The sequence below is a fragment of the Mercurialis annua genome, linkage group LG4, assembly GCF_937616625.2.
Source record: "Mercurialis annua linkage group LG4, ddMerAnnu1.2, whole genome shotgun sequence".
In the NCBI taxonomy this organism is placed as follows: Eukaryota; Viridiplantae; Streptophyta; class Magnoliopsida; order Malpighiales; family Euphorbiaceae; genus Mercurialis; species Mercurialis annua.
This window is the reverse complement of record NC_065573.1, coordinates 28,724,249-28,748,591: the sequence shown is the minus strand read 5'-3', so window position 1 is coordinate 28,748,591 and position 24,343 is coordinate 28,724,249. Positions and strand designations below refer to the sequence as shown.

The 24,343-nt window shown below is 33.3% G+C and overlaps 2 protein-coding genes across 3 annotated transcripts; both read left to right on the top strand.

Annotated features, from left to right (window-relative positions):
* The first annotated feature begins 1,280 nt into the window (after nucleotides 1–1,280).
* On the top strand, nucleotides 1,281–4,687 carry LOC126676951 (F-box/kelch-repeat protein At3g23880-like). The gene is made up of 2 exons (XM_050371331.2): nucleotides 1,281–2,747; nucleotides 2,822–4,687. Exons 1-2 carry the CDS (start codon nucleotides 1,450–1,452, stop codon nucleotides 2,877–2,879), a joined length of 1,356 nt encoding a protein of 451 aa, XP_050227288.1. The 5' UTR covers nucleotides 1,281–1,449; the 3' UTR covers nucleotides 2,880–4,687.
* Nucleotides 2,913–23,847, top strand: LOC130015399 (serine acetyltransferase 4-like). 2 transcript variants are annotated; one of them, XM_056105479.1, is made up of 7 exons: nucleotides 2,913–3,000; nucleotides 21,670–21,765; nucleotides 21,852–21,876; nucleotides 22,588–22,754; nucleotides 22,846–22,919; nucleotides 23,129–23,188; nucleotides 23,482–23,847. In XM_056105479.1, exons 2-7 carry the CDS (start codon nucleotides 21,704–21,706, stop codon nucleotides 23,514–23,516), a joined length of 423 nt encoding a protein of 140 aa, XP_055961454.1. In that variant the 5' UTR covers nucleotides 2,913–3,000; nucleotides 21,670–21,703; the 3' UTR covers nucleotides 23,517–23,847. The 2 variants fall into 2 exon arrangements, with proteins under 2 accessions (XP_055961454.1, XP_055961453.1); XM_056105478.1 differs by having other exon boundaries at nucleotides 23,467–23,847.
* Nucleotides 23,848–24,343: the final 496 nt, after the last annotated feature.

Here is a 24,343-nt window from a genome sequence, read left to right as displayed (position 1 = left end):
ATGGTAATGTATATAAGAACACTAACATACTTTACTATTTAATTTTGTTATAGATGTAATTTGTAAATTATTATAATTTGTTTTGGAGTTACATATCTAAAAACATATTTTTATAGCTGAAATTGCGGAATACTTTTTGAACAACAGGAAAAACGAAACAAATAAATGACATAAAAACATCAAGAGCTAAAACCAAAAAAGAGCAAAAAAACTTATTATGTCTCCCATAAAAATACTTCTAATTAATATTAAATGTTCGAGCTTTTCATTCAGATTGAATAAATAATAGGAATATGTATGTAACTATGAATTTTTTAAAAGTTTTTTATTATTATGATGCATTTGCTTAGTTTAGTAAATTAAATTACTGTCAATTTTTTTAATTATATTTAACTAACATTGACGATAAAAAGGGTTATAGTGTTATTGTTTTTTCTTATAAGGTTGTATAGAAAAACATTTACTCACTGGACTTCGGCTAATTAAATACGACCGGGACAATAAAATCGGAGCTTAACCTTCATTCTTATATTTGGCAGCACTCAATTTCTAGATTAATCTAAATTAAAAATAATTAATTATCAACATCACTTATTTGGATATATATTTTATTTGATTGACAATTACTATTACATTTGCTAAATTAATTTATTTTCTAAACTAGCTTAAAAACGAAATTAATACATTAAACTTTGGTGATAATTGAGAATTTAAAATCTAACTGATAATGTTTTTCTTTAAATTATCATAAAATTAGTTTGGCATGATAGATATAAAATGATACCAATAAATTCTACTTTGTATCAAACAAATACTCAATTGTCCAAATAGCACATAACCATAGTTCAAAACTAAAACTGAAATTATTCATAATTAAGAAATTATCCAAATAAAAAATACAAATAAAATTCTACTATGTATAAAATAATTACTAAAAAATAGTTTAATTTAATAAACTCTCTAATTTATAAAATCTTTCCAATCATAAAATTATTAAAAATAAATGAAATATAAAAAAAAAGTGCAACGTGCGGCGCAAGTAATACATATTTGTAGAATATAAGAAGTAACACAAATCAACACTAAAGATTCTAATTAAAACAAAAAGATATAAAAAAAAAACTAAATTGAAGTGAACGATTTTTTAAAAAAGAACATTCAAATAAATAATATTTTAATATGAAAGTCTCAAAAATTATGGTCCACGACGTACTATATTGATTGGCATCATTTAACCAAATAACCTAAATTCGCTATGTAAGCCAAAACAAGATGTTTAATTAGGAGCATTAAAATGAAATATAAGGGAGAATTAAGGCGCTTATAAGAGCTATTAGCCGACTCCAATTTCCAAAGAACGTTACGCTCCATTTCAAGAAACAAGAAACGGTTACAGATAATCTCCAAATAAGTACTCTGTTTGTTTACTCTGCAAATCAAGATTCCGAAATGGCGACTCCACCGGAGAAAAAGCCGAAACTGGACCTGGATCTGATCGAATATTCCGAGATGGAGGCTCCGCCGGTGAAGAAGGCGGAACTGGACCTGAGCAACTATTCCGAAATGGATACTCCACCGGATAAGAAGGCGGAACTGGACCTGAGCAACTATTCCGAAATGGATACTCCACCCGAGAAGAAGGCGGAACTGACCATGAGCTACTTTTCCGAAATGGTGTCTCCGCCGGAGAAGAAGGAGGAATCGAAGCCGAGGGGTTTTGTACACGAAGCTATGATCGAAGCGATCCTCGCAAAAGTACCAGTCAAATCTCTGGTAAGGTTCAAATCCGTTTCTAAATTCTGGGGATCTTTAATTTCAGACTCTACTTTCCCTAATCTCCGATCAATTTTTCCCCACAACGTCCTTGTACTCAACGAAAACTCCCATTTTATAACTGCCGACCGTGCTGCAAAGAGATTAGTTACTCTTAATTCACCATTTGCCACACCACATACGACGATTATGGGTTCTTGCGGTGGGCTCATTTGCATTTCATGTACTGGTAATCTCGAGAGCATCATCATATGGAACCCATTGACGGGAAAGATTAGAGAGGTGCCGAATCCATCCTGCCCACTGGATTCCGATGATTGCTCTTTTGGGTTTGGGTACAAGTCTTCGGCTAAAGACTATAACATAGTTTTAGCAGTAGAAGAACGTCATTCTGAAGACTGTTTCTATTCTGTTAATGTTTTTTCCCTCAAAGAGGATCGCTGGGAAGTAGTATATTCTGCTACTAATCCTAAGCCTGAGGATACTATTGTCGGTGAAGCCGGATACGGGACGCGAGGGACACACATTGACGGAGTTTTATACTGGAACATTCAAGGAGTAGTGCACTCTTTCAGTTTAGAGTCGAAGATGTTTTCAATCTTGCCCCCACCAAGAGGTGAGGGCCATTTAAGCGCATTGGATGGGCTTAGCTTTACGGACTCATCGGGAATTTACACTCTCAATGGTTTCGGTGCTGTGGATGCCTGGGTGAATATTATTCCATTCACTGCCAACGATGTTGATGTTCAACCTTTGCACGTGACAGAGTCAGATGATATGAGGCCTCTGTACATGGATAGTGAACGAATCATTATCGCCAAGAGATTCCTCGACGATACCTTTGAAGATATTGCTGCCATCTCGGTCCCCGGCGGTGAAATTCACACTCTGTTCCAAATCGGTGAGGGCCGGAGAACATGTGATGCTATTACGTATCTTGAAGATATTGTTGATCCAAATAAGTTGATTTCAAGGTTAGTTGTTATTCTTATGTCAATTCTGAAATTTAATTTTACTTTAAATTTCTTTTAATTTGCTTCATGTGCAGGGTTAAATCGACTGAACTATCCCAGCATTCACTTGTTCCAACCTCTTCTCGTAGCTAAGCAAAATATCCCGTACTTCGAGCCAACTCAGTTCTTTTTTTTCCATTCACTTGATGTGTTACTGGATTCTATTCCTGTGAATTCATACCTGTGAGGACCTAAGCAACCAGATCATCAACAGGTAATCCATCCTGCTATGTTTGGTTCATTCATTTCAATCATTATGAATATTTGATCATATTTGCCACATATATGACAAGTTGATTTTGAGTTGCAGTTAAAATTGTACATTCTTTAGCATCCTCTTTCTCTAAATCTACATGATTTGCATAAGCACTTTAACCTCTGCCTTGCCATGAGTTGTAGTTGCTTGTTTGTTGAAATTCTTGACAATGAGTCCTTGGTCCATAGTTCAAATGATTATGATGATTTTTGTTTCAAATGATTATGATGATTTTTGTCTCGATTGCTCCAACTTACTGAACTATTCCAGCGTTCACTTGTTCCAACTTCTTCTCGTAGCTAAGCAGAATATACCGTACTTCGAGCCAACGCAGCTCTTTTTTTCCATTCGCTTGATGTGTTACTGGATTATATTCCTGTGAATTCATACCTAAGAGGACCAGAGCAACCAAATCATCAACAGCTAATCCATCCTGCTATGTTTGGTTCATTCATTTCAACCTTTGTGAGGCTCATAAATTTCTATATTCAGCGAAACCATTGAGTAAGAATGGTGTATATACATATACTGTTGTTCCATTACCTCTTCCTACATAAGTTCTCCCTTATCATCGATAAGCACAATACGCATGCCATTGCATCCACTAGGCATCGCGTATCTTCCTTTATGGGGCTAGAGATTCTGTCTCATTCATTCGTATGTTTTATAAGTATCTTGCAAATGCCACCCTATAGGCTACATATCTGCAACTATGTATATTTACACATATATCTCTTTCACCTTTCAAGAAAGGCTTCCCATGGCTTTCGCTTTCTCCCTCAGAATAAACTTCTGCACTTTCCCGGTTGATGTTTTAGGCAAATCCTCAAAAACGACTGTCCGAGGGGCCATACAATGGGGCAACTGGTCGCGACAGAACTTTATTATATCTTCCTCGCTCACATCAAATCCTTCTTTTAGCTTCACAAATGCACAAGGTGTTTGTCCCCAATGATCATCTGGCCGTGCCACTACTGCTGCCTCAAAAATTTCAGGATGATAATGTAAAACTTTCTCCACTTCGACTGTACATATATTCTCTCCACCAGAAATTATAATATCCTTCAACCGGTCCTGCACTTCTATAGAACCATCAGAATGTCTCACTGCAAGATCCCCCTTCGAAACCATCCGCCTTAGCTTTCAAGTCTTTAAGGTACCCACTCATGATAGTGTTTCCTCGGAACATGATCTCACCTATTGTTTTACCATCAGCCGGCACACTTTCATCGGTTATCGGATCTTTCACATCAACATCTTCCAAGCCAAATGATCTGTGGTGGTGGTGGAGAGCAAGCTTAAGACAGCGACCATAAGTCTGACTCCAGCAATACTTCACATCACCATATACAACCGAAGTCCTGTCTCTATAAACCTTGGCTGCAGCTCTCTCCAGGAAAGTTATAGGAGACAAAGGAACGTAATTTGCTGGGCTGCAAACAAGACCCTCCAGAGAATTCCATGACTCGGCTTCAACAAACCACCAAAACGTGACTGTAATTTGTGGGAATTTTGATTCAAATCTTTTGAAAGTGGCACAGATAAAACGGGTCCCAAGGAACTTATTAAAAAACACTTGGATGAGTTGTTAAAGTTCGTATTAAGTGGGTTCATGAGATTGAATGATAAAACTAGCTTTTCCAAAGATTTATGCAGATAATTTTTTTCTTATAGATTAATTTATGTAATTGTATAACTTAGCATATGGTCACGACGCCGTCATGTGATATCTTCTTATCTTTTTTTGATTTGGCATGCATGATTGAAAATGAGTCAAATATTGAGAAACAAAGTTTCATTTCTGAACACTCAAACGCTAATAATCCTATCGAATATCAAAGTTTCTACATTTTAGATAATGGTAGTGGAGATAAATAAATGGTTTCTACCCTTTAATTATCATTCAAATGATATAAATGTTAGACACTAAACTATTAAGTTGTGAGTTTTTTTTTCTTAATCTATTTATCTATCTATCTATAACTATTCTATAAGTGTGAAGGGGGGGGACAGGCAAAATTACGATATTAGTGTTTATTAATAGTTTAATTACAGAATTAATTCAAAGTGTTTAATTACAATAAGGATTCAAAGTAACTATAATAAATGTTCACGTAAAAGAAAGTTGTTGAGGTAACAGAAATTAATGCAAAATTATTAGAAGTTGGAATAAAACACAACAAACTAGAAGTAGAATTCTAATAGGAAACCGTACTCCAAAATTATTTTCTACTGTTTGCATTTAATGCGATATTATAAGAGGTTAGAAGTTAGAATTCTACTTAAACACAACAAATTGGAAGTTGCATAAAATTTTAATAGAAAATTATATCGAGAGATATTTCTCTATATATAGAGAGAGATCCTGGAGATTTTTTTTATAAATACAATCAAATTTATAGTTTAAATTTTTTTCTACAATGGAAATTTTATCAACATATATATTTTAATTCAATCCCCAATTTAACTGATGGAGGAGATGCATGCAAAGTTATCAAATTATAATAAAGATGGTGGTGGTGCTACGGGCCAAAAAGGTGTGTATTCAATTCAATTTTTAGAAATATTTAAGAATTTTAAGTTGGCCATAGATTAATTTATTTGTATTAGGGTAATTTATTTCGATTATATTTAAAGCATTAGGATATAAATTAGTTAGATCAATTGAGCGCGTTAATTGATGGTTCTATTGTCATTTGATATTTTTGAATTAATTTAATTTTTTGTTTTTATTTTAAAGTGTATTAAAAGGAACAGACATGCATTACAAACAACATTTTGGATGATAAATTGTGTAGCTTGACTTGAAAGTTGTTGTTTATATGTATTTATATACTAAGAATGTTCTCTGATAAAAAAATATGCTAATAATGTTCAATGCAAATTTCAAAAAAGTTGTTATAATCGATTTATATAATAAACCATGATATTTGGATGATATCCGGCAATTATTATGCAAATTAATTGTTTAACGCACGTGAGCGGCGTTCATATGACCCGTTATATATTTAAAAAAATTCAGATATTAAATGAAATAATATTGCTAATAAATTATTATGAATTATTTTTATTGATTTGTGCTACGGATCATATACTTATCACTTGCGTGCGTAGCACATATCAATAAAAGTAATTCACAACAATTTATTAGCAACACTATTTCATTTAATATTTGAATTTTCTTGAATATATAACGGGTCATATGAACGCCGCTCACGTGCGTAGCACGTGGCGAAACACTATTAACTATCTTATATTTGGGAAGGGGAGGGGGGACAGGCAAAATTACGATAATAGGTTACATTAAGGGTATAATTTTAATAGAGTAATGTGAATATAAAAATTTAATTAAACAAGAGTTTAACTTTAAATAAAAGTCCAAATTAATTAAATTTGATATAAATACTTTTAATTTTTTTTAAAGGCAACGTTCAAATAAAATACTCTTAATTATTTCTGAAGGCAACGTCCATAATCCACCCTCCTACAGATCAAATGAATGAGCCATCTTCCTGGGAACTCTCGATGAACATGATATTTATTATGTATATGGCATGAACATAAATAAAACATAAATAATTCTATACTGGACAATCATGCTTAATAAAACATAAATAATTATAATATGTGCAGTAATAGTCTTTATCATTGGAAGTTTGAAAACATTAAATAAACAAATTAAAAAAATAAATTCAAGTATAAGAGTTTAATTTGTGTCAAAAAAAAATTAATTATACAAATATTATTTTTAAAAAAATTACGGTATTAGAGTCAATATAAACCGATACACTCAACAAGAATAATTTTAAATTAAGAATTTATCTTATACTGGACAAATTTCTGAAAAATTATATCAAAATGAAAGTATAAATTCAAAAAAAATTAAGATATACTATTTTATATTTAATTAATTTATATATATAACGGGTCATATAACATCATCCACATGCTACAATTAAAATTAAAAAATTATATAAAATATATATTTTAAATCATATAAAAATAAATTATCTTAATAACGGGTCATATAAAAACACTCACGCGCTACGATTTTAATTAATTTAGTTAATATTTAATAAATATAACGGGTCATATAAATGCCGCTCACGTGCGTAGCACGTGGCGAAACCTAGTTCTATAACTATTCTATAAGTGTGAGGGGGGGGGGGGGACAGGCAAAATTACAACATTAACCTTCAATAGTTAAAGAATTTACAAAATTAAATACAAATCTAATTGTAATATAAATAGAAGTCTAATTGTAATATATGGATTAACTAAATAAGAATTTAAATAGAAGTCTAATTGTAATATAAGGATTAACTAAATAAGAATTTAATACTCAGTAGAAGTCTAAGTGGTATAAGTCTAATCTCAATATAAATAGAAGTCGAATTGTAAATGGAAAAATAAGAAGATTGTTTGTGGCCTTTATCATAGTAAAATAAGATGATTGTTTGTGGCCTTTATCATAGTATATGGTGTTACTGTTATCAGAGTAATTGGCATTGATGTGAGCGCATGGTCTTCTACTAATTTGCTTCAATTTGATGTTGCTAATACCGTAGTACGTGTTCTTTTCATCATCGGTACTTTTTATTATCATTTTAGAATTATTCAATTCCTTTTTCCATTTTATTCCTTCTGTCTAAGTTTTCAATCCTGCATCGACCAATTAATTTATGGTGTTGAATTTATTTGGTTTGAGCAATATGTGTTAAGCATTAGCCAAAGCCATTTTATAAGTTTATCTACGTAGGAGGAGATGAATTCATTTGGTGTTGTTTCTTTATTTATTTGGATGATTCTGAGTCTATATGCTCTTAAATGCAAAGGGAAAAATAACAAAGAGTTGAAAGTAAAAAGGTTGCCTATTGAAATTAAAATATTATATTTACTAATCTAATTAAACTAACATATTTATTAATGTAATTAATATTCACTATATATAACGGGTCATGTAAATATCTTCACGTGCTATAAGTTCAATTTTAATAATCTATAATAATTCACTATAAACTATAGTGATATATTTTACTAATTTAAATATAAATAATATATATAACGGGTCATATAAATACCGCTCACGTGCGTAGCGCGTGGCGAAACACTAGTCTATAACTATCTTATATGTGGGAAGGGGGGGCAGACAAAATTACGATAATAGGCTTCATTAAGGGTATAATTTATATTAAATCATATACAAATCTAATTGTATAAAATAATAAAAATTAAAAATATTATTAAGACAAAATTACGATAATAGGCTTCATTAAGGATATAATTTATATTAAATCATATACAAATCTAATTGTATAAAATAATAAAAATTAAAAATATTATTAATAGAAGTTAATATAAACTCTAACTCTAATAATTAGTATAAGAGTTGACGTGGTAATAAAAAGCCCTAACAGTTGAACTTTAACCTAATTGTAACAAGATTGTTTTGTACAGTTAGAATTATGGTCTCATCAATGTATGTGTCTAAATCAAACTAAAATTACGATTTGTTGGGTCTTCCTCCCAAAACTCTACATATTATAGAAAGGAAAAAGCAACAAAGAAGGTCATTAATACTTTCAAGAGAAAAAATATAGGCCAATTACATAACATTTCTATTTATATGATTATATATCTATATAATTATCCAATTAACAAGTATTTTTTATTGATGATTTTTCAACATGAACAATTTAAAAATGAATAATATTTTTATAATTATTAAAATAATTAATATTTAATAGTTTAATTAATATTTAATATTAATAACGGGTCATATAGATATGGTTGACATGCTATAATTGTAAAATTAAATAAAAATAAATTTCAATTATTTATTGAAATCTAATATATTGAATTTAATAGTTTAACATCTAATCAAGTGTTTTAAAAACCGGACCGGACCGCACCGGCTGGTCGGATGGTTGAACCGCTAATTGGTCAGTGGTCCGATCTGAAACTGTGAAAAAACCAAATTTTTTGGTTGGATCGGATTGGACCGGGTTGGATCGATAAAAAACTGGGTGTTGAACCGGATTGAACCGGTAAAAAACGTTGAACCGTAATTTGTTTCAATTTTTTTAAATTTATTAAACCGGTTGAACCGGTTATTAAACCGGTTCAAAACACTGGTCCAATCACTCACATGCTATAATTTTAAATATAAATAAAAAGTTAATTTATAATTATCTATGAAAAATTAATATATTGTTTATAAAAAATTAATATATATATATATATATATATATATATATATATATATATAACGGGTCATATAAATGCCGCTCACGTGCGTAGCATGTGGCGAAACGCTAGTATACTATATATAAAAGCATGGATGGGGGGGACAGACAAATTTACCGAATAATCCTTTTTAATTTATAACTAAATAAAAGTTTTATGGTCAATGATTAATTATTAATTTAATTTATTTAAAAAATATATTATAATTAGAGTCCTAATTAGATATAATACAGTATGATTCGAATCCTAATTAGAATTGAATTATATAATTTATCTATTTAATATAGTATCATTAGAATCCTATATAGAATAGAAATACCATGTAGTTTACCTATTTAATTTTGGCCAAATGTTGTAAAAAGGCCAAACCTTTCATAAAAATTTCACAAAAATCCTGACCTTTCAATTTTGTCGATTTTGGCCAAAAACAAATTATTTGGTTTCAATTGTGGCCAACTCTCAATTTGATTTCAATTTGCCTATGTGACGCCTATGTGGCATGACAAATATTGAAAGGTCGGGACTTTTGTGAAACCAAATAATCCGTTTTTGGCCAAAATCGACAAAATTGAAAGGTCAGGACTTTTGTGAAACCAAATAATCAGTTTTTGGCCAAAATCGATAAAATTGAAAGGTCAGGATTTTTGTGAAATTTTTGTGAAAGGTTTGGCCTTTTTACAACATTTGACCTTTATTTTTTTTGTCATGCCGAAGAAGAAGATTGCTGAAGAAAAATATTAGTTTCTGTTTCCAATACAATCTTAATTTCTGAATATCATGTAAAGCTAAAGAAGGAATGAACAAAACTGACCATGGGGGGCTGGTGCTAATGTGTTTGCTGTATACATACAACTTATCTGTACGGATCGCGTGTGTATGTATATATTTACACTATTTGTTTATTAATAGCTTTAATCCTCTCAAAATACTAATATTCTTAATTAATTTAAAAAAGAATCCGATTAGGAATGTTAGTAACACAAATAGAGAGTAAATCCAAACTAAAACTTTTAATATAATTAAGTTAACTTTATATTATATATAGAATATTTCACATACATATTTCAATATTTTCCACTTTATATAATTATTATATTTTTCATCTATTGCATTCAAAATACAATGTCGTCTTCTTTCGTTAATAGTACTACGGCATCTTCTTCAATTGACAATGAAAGTAAATATTTGTCCTTTTTTAATTTATAATAAAAATGATGGATTATATAATAATTTTTTGTGTGCACGTTTTGAATGAGGGGTTAAATAGAAAAAAATAGTTAAGAGTTCCAGTGGGATACTAAAATAGATTAGAGGTCATAAGGATCAAAAAGATAAAGTTTAGGAGTTAAAAAATATATTAAGGCTAAATATAATTTTTTAATTTAAAATAAAGAAAGTGATACTGTATACATTATTTGAAAATATTAGTTAAGGCTCTATTACTTTAAAAATCATAAAATTTAGCGTGTTTTTCAATCTTAATATAAAATTTGAAATTATTTTCCAAAGATAAGAAATTTTTAAACGGAGATCAGTTGAATTGAATTATTAATTCTTTCTATTCAAATAATATTTAATGCTTAAAAAACTTACAGATTAAAGCATACTATGTTAAAAAAAATTGTTTGGAAATTCTTGGTTATTAGTAGTTGTATTAGTGGTTTTTTTAATGTCTACGGATTACTGGTTAATATATAGAGCTGTAATATTATGAATTTGACAAACATATTAAAATCTTAGTACAATGGTCTTAAGATAATATAAGGGTGATTATAGATTAAATACAAACTATTAATTTAATCGATATTATACCAAATTTTATAGTTTAAAAACTTTTTGTAAGTTGTTATAAGAGTCATTATCATTGAATTATTTCATATCTCATATTCAAATTGACAAACGTATTAAAAATTTAGTACAAATTATAATTATTTATTATTTCTATATTAATTGGAAATCTTAGATATTATTTTCACTCGCAAAAAATAGATAATATTGAATTTACACAAGGATTAAAAAATAATTATTAAATTAGTAATGTTTTTATGAACTTTATATTACACTATAACTTAATTATATATAAGTTACTTTGTTATTAATTATAATTAATTTAATCAATATAATAATTATAAATAAATTTTATCAATGTCAGTTAATATTAGAATTAATAAATTGACATAATATATATATATATATATAAATTGATAAAATTATATAAAATAATAATTAATATATAAATTGACGATTCACACTACGAGCCACGTGCGTAGCACGTAATGTAAAACTAGTTATTAAAAAATGGAAACAAATGATTTTATCAAAAGGAAATACTCTTCAAAAAAATCTTCTTATTTTTTAGTTACATTTACAAAAGATATACTTAAAAAATTAAAAGCTACTCAACTTTTAGGCTTTTATATTTGGCCAAATGTTGTAAAAAGGCCAAACCTTTCACAAAAGTTTCACAAAAGTCCTGACCTTTCAATTTTGTCGATTTTGGCCAAAAACTGATTATTTGATTTCACAAAAGTTCTGACCTTTCGATTTGGTCGATTTTGGCCAAAAATGGATTATTTGGTTTCACAAAAGTCCCGACCTTTCAATATTTGGCATGCCACATAGGCGCCACATAGGTGTCACATAGGCAAATTGAAATCAAATTGAGAGTTGGCCACAATTGAAACCAAATAATTTATTTTGGCCAAAATCGACAAAATTGAAAGGTCAGAACTTTTGTGAAACTTTTATGAAAGGTTTGGCCTTTTTACAACATTTGGCCTTTATATTTTATTCTGAAATCGTTTTTGTTAAAAGAAAGTATATGATAGTTTAAAACAAATACTACAACGGTTCTAAATTTTTTAATTTCTACTCTCTTCAATGATTTTTATTTTGTTCCTCTCTAAAATTCTATTATTCTTTTCTCTTTTAAATCTTCATTTTCTCTCAAATTTATATCTTTGGTTTTTGGATTTTTGTTAAAAAAATATTTATTTCACTTCGACATTATCAGCTAGCGTTTGTGTGTTTTTCTAGCAATCGATGATATTTTCTCATAACAATTAGTGTTTCATTTTTAGTTATTATTTTAGTTTTTCATTTCTTTTTTCAAATTTTAATTTTATATCTTTACACAAGATTATAGTTCTATCACATTTGTAAGAAAATAAACCGCATTGTTAAAATAAATTTAGGCGTTCACATCAACTTCATTTTTTGAGATTTCAATGGGAATTCAAAATATAAAAACAAAAAAAAAGATATGTATTTTAAAGAATTATTTATAATATAAAATTTCAACCTACAGACATCTATATGATGAAGAAATCCTGTAACGAAGGGGATTCTTATTTGTACTTTTTTCGTTCTTTCATTTATTGACCGTTTTTAGCGCCATTTTTTTTTATCATCATAACATTTTTAATGACTGAAACGACATCAGATGACTTTGGATATAAAATATTTTAAAATTAAAAATTAAATTTTTTATGCCAAATTTAAATTGTTATGTATAAATCATCACAAACGCAAAATAAAAGACTTAAATAGCAATTTGCCCCCTCAACTTGTAGGTAATGGACAATTAATATATAAAATAATTTTATGGGCAAGCTAGTCAGGAACTTGCTGATTATGGGCAGTTAGCCTCATTTTAAAAAAATAGCTTAAAATTTGATGGGGCAAATTGCCAATTGAAGGACAATTAACTTGCAAGCAGTGTTTTAAAAACCGAACCGGTGGCCGAACCGGTGAGGCCACCGGTTTCCGGTTCAACCGGTTGAACCGGTTTAATGACCGGTTCAACCGGTTTGATAAATTTAAAAAAAATTCTGATTCACCGGTTTTTTACCGGTTCAATCCGGTCCGATCCGGTTCAACATCCGGTTTTTTACCGGTTCAATCCGGTCCAACCGGTCCAACCCGGTCCAATCAAAAGATCCGGTTTTTTGCAGTTTCAGACCGGACCACTGGCCGGTTCGCGGTTCAACCGGTCCGACCGGCCGGTCCGGTCCGGTTTTTAAAACACTGCTTGCAAGTTCAGAGGGCGAATTGCCAATATGAGGCTAATTGTCCATAATATACAAACGCATGACTAATTAACTCATAAAGTTAATTTATATGTTAATTGCCCATTGCTTACAAGTTGACTGGAAAAATTGCTACTTAAATTCAAATTAAAATAAAATTTTATATACAGATAACTCATTTAAAATTATACTATGAAGTAAATACTCTTATTATTATTATTATTCCTCTAACTAGTAAACTAGGCTTAGTAGCAGGCAGCCATCCCAACTCCTTTTATTTCTTTTTCCATGATCACTAAAAAAGCAACACAAACAAACAAGATGACGAGACTTGGCTGCTGTGTCAATTCTTCTCTTCATTTCCTTTTCATCTATATTATTATTTGGTTTCTTTCAATTATTCAATTTCCTCTCTCTCATCTCATGGCTTGTTTAACTGATGAGAGCTGCCCTTCTTCTTCCTCTTCTTTACCTGAAATTCCGTCTAAAAGATTGTCTCCGAGTAATAATAATAATGATGACCCAAACATTGCAACAGAAGCCGAACCACCACCTTTCCCTTTTGAGAAAGTGTTTTTTGTTTTTTTTGATGTGAAGATTTTGATGTTTAATTGTGTCAAATTGGTGCTTATTGTAGTCTTAGTAATGGTGGTTTACTTACTTTTCAGTTTCTTATTGTTTTAATTTAACTTTTTGTTTAAATTTGAATAGTTTAGAAAGAGACATGATTTATGAAATTAAGCCACTTTAATCTGTTTATTGTTTCAATCACTATTAATATTGTTTCTAGATATCAACCGCTATACTGAAGTGTTGGTGCCAGCTTTTTCTGAATATGTGAAATAGACAAGGGGGATTAAGGACAACTAGTAGTATTTTTATGGAAATTTTGGTGGATATAATTGCAGTATTCTAGGAAGATCCTCGCTTAGATTCTTGAATGTTTGAAGTATTTGAACTAAAACAGATAATGTGTATATTGGATTTTTTCCCAAATAATTCCTCCATTAAAAAATAATTACCAAATGGTGCCTGCTGCTTGAATCCGCAAGTATGACTTGCGGATTCAAGCAGCTATCCCCTTAATTAACATTAAGGGGATAATTAACTGATTCCCATGTGGAAATCAGTTTGACCCCTGACGAGTCGAGGGTCAAACTGATTCCCACATGGAAATCAGTTCTGATTCCCATGTCTGATTCCCATGTCTGATTCCCATATGGGAATCAGACTAAATGTATCCGCAAGTATGACTTGCGGATACATTTAGATAAATAGCACCCGTGTGTGCATTTTCAGCACACTCGGATGCCACAAGCCACACTATTGTGGTTATTTTATTTTTAAAACCCTTATTCAATTTTTCGATTTCAGTTTACATCCTATAATTTACAAATATCGGAGTTAGGCGTTAACAACGGACAGCGTATCGAAACTAGGCGTTAACGACGGACAGCGTATCGGAGCTAGGCGTTAACAACGGATAGTGTACTATTGCTTGTGGATTACAAGAGGTTAGTAAATATTTTATTTATTTTATTTTAATTTAAATATAAATTGTTAATTAGATGTTAATAATTAATTTCAATTGACATTTTTAGAGTATTTATTATAACTGTGAATATTAAATTTAGAAATTAGTCAAATAAAAAAAAATTAATTTTTTTAGTATGTTAGTTTAATGTTTAAAAAATTAGAAAATCCTAACTGTGAAAATTATTGATTTATTATAAGTATTTGTAATGTAAAATGGTAAGTATTATCATTATTAAATAAAATTCTAAACTGAAGTATAATTTAAAAAAATGGTATGATTTAAAGAAATTAGTATAATGGATAATAATAAAAATTAATTACATTTTAGTAAAATGTTAGGGATTAGTAATTTTTAGAAGAATATTTCTATTTTATTTAACTTTTAAAAATATAAAAATTATACTCCCTCCGTCTCAATAGAGTTGTCCACTTTGCCTTTATCACACAGTTTAAGAAAAGCAATTATTGTTTATAGATTTTGTAAATTTTTTTTTACTTTTCTTGTCATACCCCTATTTAATATAGAGACCACTTGCAATTTACTTTTACTTTATTCATTAGTGGATTCTAAATAGGAGTAATATAAGAAAATTGAGTGTAAAAGTTGGTTACTTTTTGAAAGTGGACAAGAGTTTTGGGACAAATTTTTTTCTCAAAGTGGACAAGTCTATTGGGACGGAGGGAGTAATTGTTAAAAGTAAAATTATTTTTATATTGTTAGTAAAATATTAGAAATAATTGTTATAATTATTTAGTGCTAGTAAAATATGATTAAAAGATACTTTGTATTTGAAATGGTTATCATAATTTATGGATAAATATTAAATATAGATAATTAATTTTTTGTTAAAAAATGTGTAGTAATATCGACACCCAATGTATCCTTTCTGATATGGTTCGATGGGCAAATTGTAAACTCCTCCCGTGGAGTAGAATATCACGGTGGTTGTCGAGTGGAGATGCCACTCAGTGAACGAATGAATTTCGATGAATTGGTTAACATTTGTAAAAGAGCAGTTTGTAGCGGACCGAACTCTACTAACTCAGAAGTGGAGATTACACAAATTTTATTCAGACTGCCTAAATTTGTAAGGGGTGAAGTAGATTCGTACGCACTCTTTTTAGTGCAGGACAATAACCATTTATTTGGAATACTAACCGAATCTATGAGATGTCCGAATCTACGAATTATGGAGTTCTACGTTGAGTACCGGATTTTGGGTGGAACTGAAATTTTGCTGGATAATTTGGAGTTAAGCGATTCGAGCGAGTCAGAGTGGGACAGTGAGTCAGTAAGGAGCAGTGACGAAGATGAAGACGAACACTTTTATGAGAGCGACGAAGATGATGCAGGAGACATCGACGCCGAGTTAGAAATGGCCAATTCGGGAGAACAAACTCAGTACCAGTCGCAGCTCCCTGAACACGTTAGTCGTGTATATGTTGACGATTTCGTAGTTGACTTGAATGAGGGTGAGACCCCGAATTTTACTTGGCAGCCTGGAATGGAGTGCGGATGGTGGTTGCGAGCAACCAAGCTGCAGACAAATCATACATGGGACGGCTGTGACTGGAGACAGGGTGGACGACTGGCAGGATAGGGATGTTGCCCTGTTAGGGAGACCGTTAGAGCTCTCTCACTCAGAGGGTACATCTTGGGTTGGGTCCAGGTGGTTGTATAGTGAGTTCGACGATTTTACTAGTTTACCGGCCTATGCTACACCTGAACATGTTGAATGGGCGGTTGGGGCGTACCTATGGGCTGCTCTACAGACTTTGTGCTTCACAGACCTGAACAGTGGTCATTTGAGTTTGAGAATTTTACCCCTTTTAGCAAATTTACATGATTTACGGACTATCAGCTGGGGATCTGCAGTTTTGGCCCATTTATACCACGAGATGTGCATTTCCACGCGGATGCACAAACGCCGACGTAACATAGGAGGTCCTCTGTGGATTGCACAGCTATGGGCGTTCGAGCGACTGAGGCCACTTCGACCCCAACTGCTGACCCGAAGAATAGCAGAGGATCTACCTTTGGGTGACAGGTGCGTACTTACTAGTATTTATAATGTTTTTGTAAATCAATGTATTTATTCGTCAATGTATTTTTTAACAGGTGGGGCGGGCGTAGGGATCGTCGGGCAGTCCTGAGGCACAACATCAATGCCGTGAGATTAATTTTGGATGGCCTGCGATACGAGGATGTAAGTTTTGTAGTTATTTCAGTTTAACTTTACATAATTAACCACATTTTGACAGTGTATTCAATTTTGTTGTCCAGATCCACTGGCAGCCATATTCTGACGATATTGTCACGACCCAATCTCAGGGCCGAGACCGGCGCTAGGGAATGTGAGTGGTTGCTCCGAAACTCGTAGCAAGCCTAAAAACGTAATATAATTTTTCGAGAAACATAAACGTCATGCATGACATAAATAAACACGTGTCATGCAGAAGCACACATGCCAGGCACACATATCCTCTGGCGGTCACAATATAAATAACGCAGCAAGCGTAAAACGTTTAAAACTTTAAAACGTTAAAGTAATATTTACAGAAAATTTTATATACAAGCTGACTGACAAAATACTTATCTACTGCAGCTCTAAGAGTAAAGTACTGTTTCTTTACATACTCAAAAATACAGACTTCTGGGAGTAGGATAGAAGTCCGTTGCTTCAAAGCGTCTTTATCCTGAAAGGAAATCTGTGAGGGGTCAGTATATTGGGATATACTGAGTGAGTTCATACATTTACTAATAAGTATTCAAATAAAATCATAAACGATACTTAATCGTATGCAGCCAAGTACAGGATCCGATTGAAACCTTAATCCTCAAACATACTAATAATCGATCGATCAACCCAATCATAAATATCAATTGCGAGTCCAACTCGCTGGTAGATACGGGGACTCCAGACTACACCGTAGCCGAGTGCTCTCTCGTATTAAAATCATAAACCCAATCGTAAAGTTCATATTCATCATCAGCTCCCAGCTGAGTCATATCAAAACTGGTGATCACACAGTCCTATTGTCGCCCAATAGGTAGCACGTTCTATCGGATCAATACTAGTTTCAAATCAAGCATATGCAATTCGTATAAAAGTTTCGCATATAAAACATGCAGTTCATTTAATAAGCAATATAAAATAATTGCTTAAATAAATACTTTAAAAGCAAATCATATAAACTCACAGAAAACGCTTATCCAAAAATACGTCGGGGCTTTAGAACGTCAAGCTTCCCGAACTACGGGTCCAGCAGCTTCTTGCCTTGCCGGATCTAAAACAATTTTAAAATATTTAACTTGAATTAGAATCCTATTCTAAGATTGACTCTAGACTCGAGACTCGACACGTTTTACTTTCATTAATCGTCGTGCTTCTCACGCATATCCCATTAAACGATATCAAACTCGTTTACGGATCGCAAATTACTTCTAATTCAATCTTCTTATAACCTCATTAGGTTAACTACTATTCGATTTCCGATTCAATACGTGAATTCCATTAATTCAATCGAGGTACGAAGATTCGGGGTGCGAGAATCGGAGGGTGCACGTTCGTGCAGGGAGGTACACGTTCGTGTACCATATGATGGTACACGTTCGTGTACCTTGGTACACGTTCGTGTACCTTGGTACACGTTCGTGTACCACAAGTACACGATCGTGTACTGTCGTGCACGATCCCCCGGAATCGATTTCCGGGGTTTCCGACCTGCTATATACGCAAAAACGCTCCAAACTCAACCAAAACGCGTATTCTAAACTCAAAACGCTATATATCAATCCTATACTCGATAAAACGATAAAATCGTTTCGTGGCCTAAAACTTTGAATCGATACAACTCAAAATATAATCAACGAAACGGTAAAACGTCAAGCTTACCGTGATTACCCGTCGAAATACGATCGTTTTGAGCTATTAAACGTCAGAAACGGACGAGAAACGGAAACCGCGCGACGAACCGTACGTTATCGCCGTTTGAAGAAATGAAACGAAGAAGGAGAAGAAGGCTCTGGTTCCTTCTTTCTCTCTTTTCAATTTTATATATATCCTGGCTAAAGTACACTTTGGTCCTTGAAACTTTTCAAAAGTTTCAATTTAGTCCAAAACCTATTCAATTAATCTTTTTATTAATTCATATACGTATTATTTATATCCGAATAAATAATACTAACTCAAAATATATATTTCCATCGAAAATCCTCAAATTTCTATTTTCGGGGCTTAATTGGCTAATTTGCACTTTAGCTCCTAAACTTTTCAAAATTTATAATTTAGCCCCAAAATGCTTCCATATCCAAATTTTCAAAATTAACCTCTTAAATCCCGCTAACTGACTCATTAAATTTTATCCTGAATTTCCGATATAATTAAATTAAATTCTCCTTAATTTAATTTATCGGAACTCACGACACGTGGCACGACTTAATTACCTTAAAATATTTTGGGGTATTACAGATATTCTCAGCTCGATCCCTCGAGAGTACCTCGATGGGGCACATCTCTGGCGTGCGCGAGTCCCACTCATTTACTATAACATTGTGGAGTGGCACCAGCCAGACAGGGTGCTTCAGCAGTTCGGGCTAGTTCAGCCTATTCCGTTGCCCCCCTTGCAGACTGAGGAGCTTCACAACGTCCGCTACCGGGGTTCCGCGAGCTTCGCATATGAGATGGACTACTGGGTGCAACTATGGAACAATAGAAACGCGTTTGTAGTTCAGGGCCGGCAGCTTCAACACCCACCCCATTACCATTCCCAGTACATGGACTGATATAGGCGTCGATGCCGGAGATGGATTACACTTCAGGATGCAGAGGCTGGCACTAGTGTACGTATTTTGTAAATTAAAACTATTTACATTTTATTAATTTTCATTAATAATATTAGTGACGGTTTATTGTATATTGTCACAACGCGATTTGCAGGAGAGAACCCATGTTACGGGGGAGGCCAATTCGAGTGCCGCTCGCAGGATTAGGTTTGATGCACGAAGTTCTCAGCTTGCTACCATGGAGGATCGCAGGGACGTCACACTTCCCCCTCCTGAGCCAGCCGACCGACCATACCAGCTGCCTCCACTCCCTCCCTGCCAGGTCGATTTAAGCTCTATTAGAGGACGGCGTCGACAGCCACACAGAATGCCTCCACAGCCTCGTCTAGAGCATGTGTACCCTATCCCAGAGCCATTATTTTTTCACACGAAGGTGGGGGGTACCTCAGACATACCGCAGGTGGACTATTGGGAAAGACAACATTACGGGTCAACCTCCGGGGCGACACCCCATGCATCATATCCACAGGTTTGAGACAATTTAATATACTATTTCACTTGATTAACTCGTATTTTATGCTCTTACGCTTAGTGCCACCCGATGTTATAGTTTCAGGTCCCGCCTGCGTCGATGCCGTATGTTGACTCATTTTTTGGACATACGACATTTACGACCCCTCAGGATCCCCCAGGGCCATCTGAGTCACAGGTTTGAGTTACTTTATTATTATTGTAGTTAATTTATAATTTACAATTTTAGTTTATAATCTAATAAGTTACGTTGTTCAGGTCCCGCCGGCGCCGATGCCGTATAGTGACTCATCTTTTTGACATACGACATTTGCCAACACTCAAGATCCTTCTGCGCCATCTGATTCACAGGTTCGACCTATTTTATTATATTTTTAATTTATAATCTTCTATTTCAGTTTATAAATCTAATCAATTCATTGTTCAGGTTCGCCAGCCGCCGATTCCGTCTTTCCATTCATATCTGGGAGAGATGGGATATACTCCACTAGGTACGCCGGCTCAGCCAGAGTCAGATCAGTCATGGCCTGCACCGCCGACGCATTCAGATGTCCCATGGCGTACGTCGACAGAGTCGGATTTCATTGAACAGTTGTTCTACTATCCCGCCGCACCTACTGCAGGACAGGCGTCATCTTCACATCAGGTACCACCTTCTGGGTCGCCTCAGGCTCAAGATCCTTCGCAGATGTATTTCTCGACTACGCCTCCGGTGCAGATCTGTCTGCTGATCCGTTTTCCGGTGATCGGTTTCAGCATTTTACGCCTCCTGGTTTTACCCTGTATCCGGACATCACCTCGCAGGATCTGCGAGACACTACTCCAGCTCCAGTTATTGAACAGCCGCACTAGCCTACAGACGAAGACAGTGACGATTCAGAAGACAACGACGATTCTGATAACAGTGACGAGGGTGACGGTTGCGACTATAACCCTGTGACTGATACCTCACGTCACCGACGCACTCAGCATGGTTATGACATGAGAACCCGCATGCGGCGACCGACTCGATATCGTGAGTAGTTTTAGTACTTGTAAACAATTTTAAAATAATATTGTCATTTTAAATTATTACAAATGTTATAATATGTATTTAATTTTTAATGTTTAATATTTTTATCAATTTTAAATTAGTAGGTATTTGTTAAAATAAATTAATATATAAATTAATTTTTTTTATTAATATATTGGGATTAATGATTGGGCACTAAATGCCCAATCATTAATCCCAATCACCAATCATTAGGAGACAAAACTGTCTCCCAATGATTGGTGTCAGCCCTTAATCACTCGATTAAGGGTTAATCACCCTTAACCCTTAATCGAGTGATTAAGGGTTTCTGGCTTGAATCCGCAAGTCAGACTTGCGGATTTATGGATAAATCCGCAAGTCTGACTTGCGGATTCAAGCCAGAGGCACCATTTGGGAATTAGTTTTTTATGGGGCAATTGTTTGGAAAAAAACCCTGTGTATATTGCTTTACAAATTTTCTTTCACAGGGTTACCATTCCTTGCAAGCATATCGAGTAGCACATGTTTTATGGAACCAAGGACGGAAATTATTGGCCTTGGCATTACAAAGTCAAATCGGTGAGGTACTTTCATACTAGATTTGCCAATTTCTTTTTGTTTCTTCCTGGTTTCTTTTATATGCTAAAGATTCATTTATTCTTTTGCTCAGGTTTCTGGAGTTGACATACATCCAGGTACGTTATTTTATTTGATACATGTTTTATGCCATTCTTATCCATAAGCCTATCACTGATTTCAGTAAAGATCAGAATGTGTTCTTTAGAATAGTCCTTTTCTTGTAACAATAGGTAGAAAGCAGCTGCAATTAATATCGGATTGCTAGAATTAATGTTGCTGATAAATCAAAAATGATCTGATTTCTGAATATTGAGTAATTTATCCTAAATGCTTCTGTCTTATTATTTATATGAAACAGTATAGAGTTTCTCTTGCTGTCGTGTAAGAAGGCCATTTATCATTTTAATACATGTTGCAGCTGCCAAAATGGAGAGGGGATATTATTGGATCATGGAACGGGTGTGGTCATAGGCGAAACAGCTGTTTGCTCATTTGTTATTTGTTTCTTGTTCTCTCTTATTTTCATTTGTTTTAACTTCAAATCCTTTTCCCCTTTTTGGGTTAATGTAAATTCTTTCCAGGGGAATATCAGAACTGTAGTCTATAATTGCTAAAATTCTTTAGTTATACTGCCTTTTTTGCCCATCTGAAAAGGGCTTACCCTGGAACAATTTTAAATTTTAAAATCTTGAATGACTTGGAACTCATCCAGCATATGCCCCATCGACATAAGTATTTGCAGGCTGTCATTGGCTTAAGAATTGGAATGCAGCAGCTTATTTGTTTGATATTTCACTATGCTCATCAAACAGATGATTGGTTGGCAGGGTGTAACATTAGGAGGGACTGGGAAAGAAGTCGGTGAGCGCCATCCAAAAGTAGGTGAGGGTGCACTAATTGGAGCTTGTGCAACAATACTCGGGAATATAAAAATAGGTGAAGGGGCTATGATAGCGGCTGGTTCTCTTGTGTTGAGGGATGTGGATCCACACAGGTAGCACAATAGCATAAGAAGACCACTACTTACTGAATTTATCTTGCCATAGTTATATCTGGTCATATTCGTTTTCTGTACTTTTCTGAAGCATGATGGCAGGAACACCAGCAAAGTTGATAGGATGCTTTAATGAGGAAGATCCATCCCTTACAATGAACCATGGTATGTTCCTTGTATGAGCTCAGACATCATTTTTTTCTCTCTATCTGCATAGCCTTATCGTTGACATCTGAGAAGAAAACATATATTCAGCATTTTGCTAAAAACTTCTTTCCCGCTGTTCTGACTGTATCTCTTATGACTTAGGCATGAGCTCTTGTTTTCTGGTTGCATGGTTTATTTTAGGAAGCTAATAATTTGGGTATGTACAGATGCTACAAAGGAATTCTTCAAACATGTATCTGTTACTTTCAGAGAAGTTAGATGCAAAGGTAAGTGATATCCTATGTTACTTTCGATTTCATTAAAAATGTTAAATACGAGATGCATGCTCGCCTAAAGGGCTCTGATTGGTCTTATGCTAGTTATAGCACTAGTCAAGGTTGTAGCCATTAGTGTCAATGAGCTCTAACTCAAATGGCACGAGCGCATGCAGAACTCTGAGTCTCACTAGCCCACGGTTTCCCCTTTCCCATTGTGATCTCAAGTAAAAAAAAATCGTGGCCTTTTAATGCTTATCTTTGCATGTAATATATACTGAATTGGGCAGCGTTCTTTTCAACAGCTCCGGATCAAGGGGAAAAATTGACAGAGACTTGAGAGACTTGCTAAATCGTTTTAGTTCCGTAGTGGGAGAAAAATAGTGGCTATACACGATATGTTATTACGAGATTTCTAAAGATAAATTTACAGTAGTTGGTGTAATAGGTTAGCATTCAGTTTCCATTTTTGTAATACAGAGGCTGATTTGTTTCGTTAGTCCAGTTTCAACAAATTTTAGTTTGCCATGGCTTGTTCTTATGAGTTTACCTAATGCCTGTAAAGATTAGGTTCCTCCCTTGAATTGTAGGAGATGAAAATAGCCTCTGGTTTCTGATCTTCCTGAATACATTTTCTTACCTTTCTTGATCTGTGTTCATGATTCTATAAACTGACCTTATTTATGGTATGAATCATATGATCGACTTTATGTAACAGATGCGGAGAATTTTGAAATTTCCATTTGCTGGCTCCACTTGCTTTTGTTTCTAACTAAAGATTCATTGAACTAACTTAAATTCATTTACTGTACTTTTGAAAGAAAAGTATGCACATTAATCATTTATATAATTAATAACGAATCGATCCCTCATTTATTGTACTTTTGAAAGAAAAGTATGCACATTAATCATTTATATAATTAATAACGAATTGATCCCTCATTTATTGTACTTTTGAAAGAAATGTATGCACATTAATCATTGATATAACTAATAACGAATTAATCCCATAGAAAAAGGAGCAAACTTATAACATCCATCATTAACAATTGTTGACTACCCCATCCATTAAATAATTAAACAATTAGAAAAATAAAAAGTATGAAATACACTGAAAAAATAAAGAAAAGTATGAGATTACTGATAACCTAAGTAGCACGGAAACGG

Bases quoted from the DNA above. Each gene is read 5' to 3' on its own strand.
- LOC126676951 (XM_050371331.2), top strand. From the start codon at position 1,450: ATGGCGACTCCACCGGAGAAAAAGCCGAAACTGGACCTGGATCTGATC. The intron at 2,748-2,821 runs GTTAGTTGTTAT...CTTCATGTGCAG, and splicing joins CCAAATAAGTTGATTTCAAG to GGTTAAATCGACTGAACTAT.
- LOC130015399 (XM_056105478.1), top strand. From the start codon at position 21,704: ATGTTTTATGGAACCAAGGACGGAAATTATTGGCCTTGGCATTACAAA. The intron at 21,877-22,587 runs GTACGTTATTTT...ATTGGTTGGCAG, and splicing joins TGGAGTTGACATACATCCAG to GGTGTAACATTAGGAGGGAC. The intron at 23,189-23,466 runs GTAAGTGATATC...TGAATTGGGCAG, and splicing joins CAGAGAAGTTAGATGCAAAG to CGTTCTTTTCAACAGCTCCG.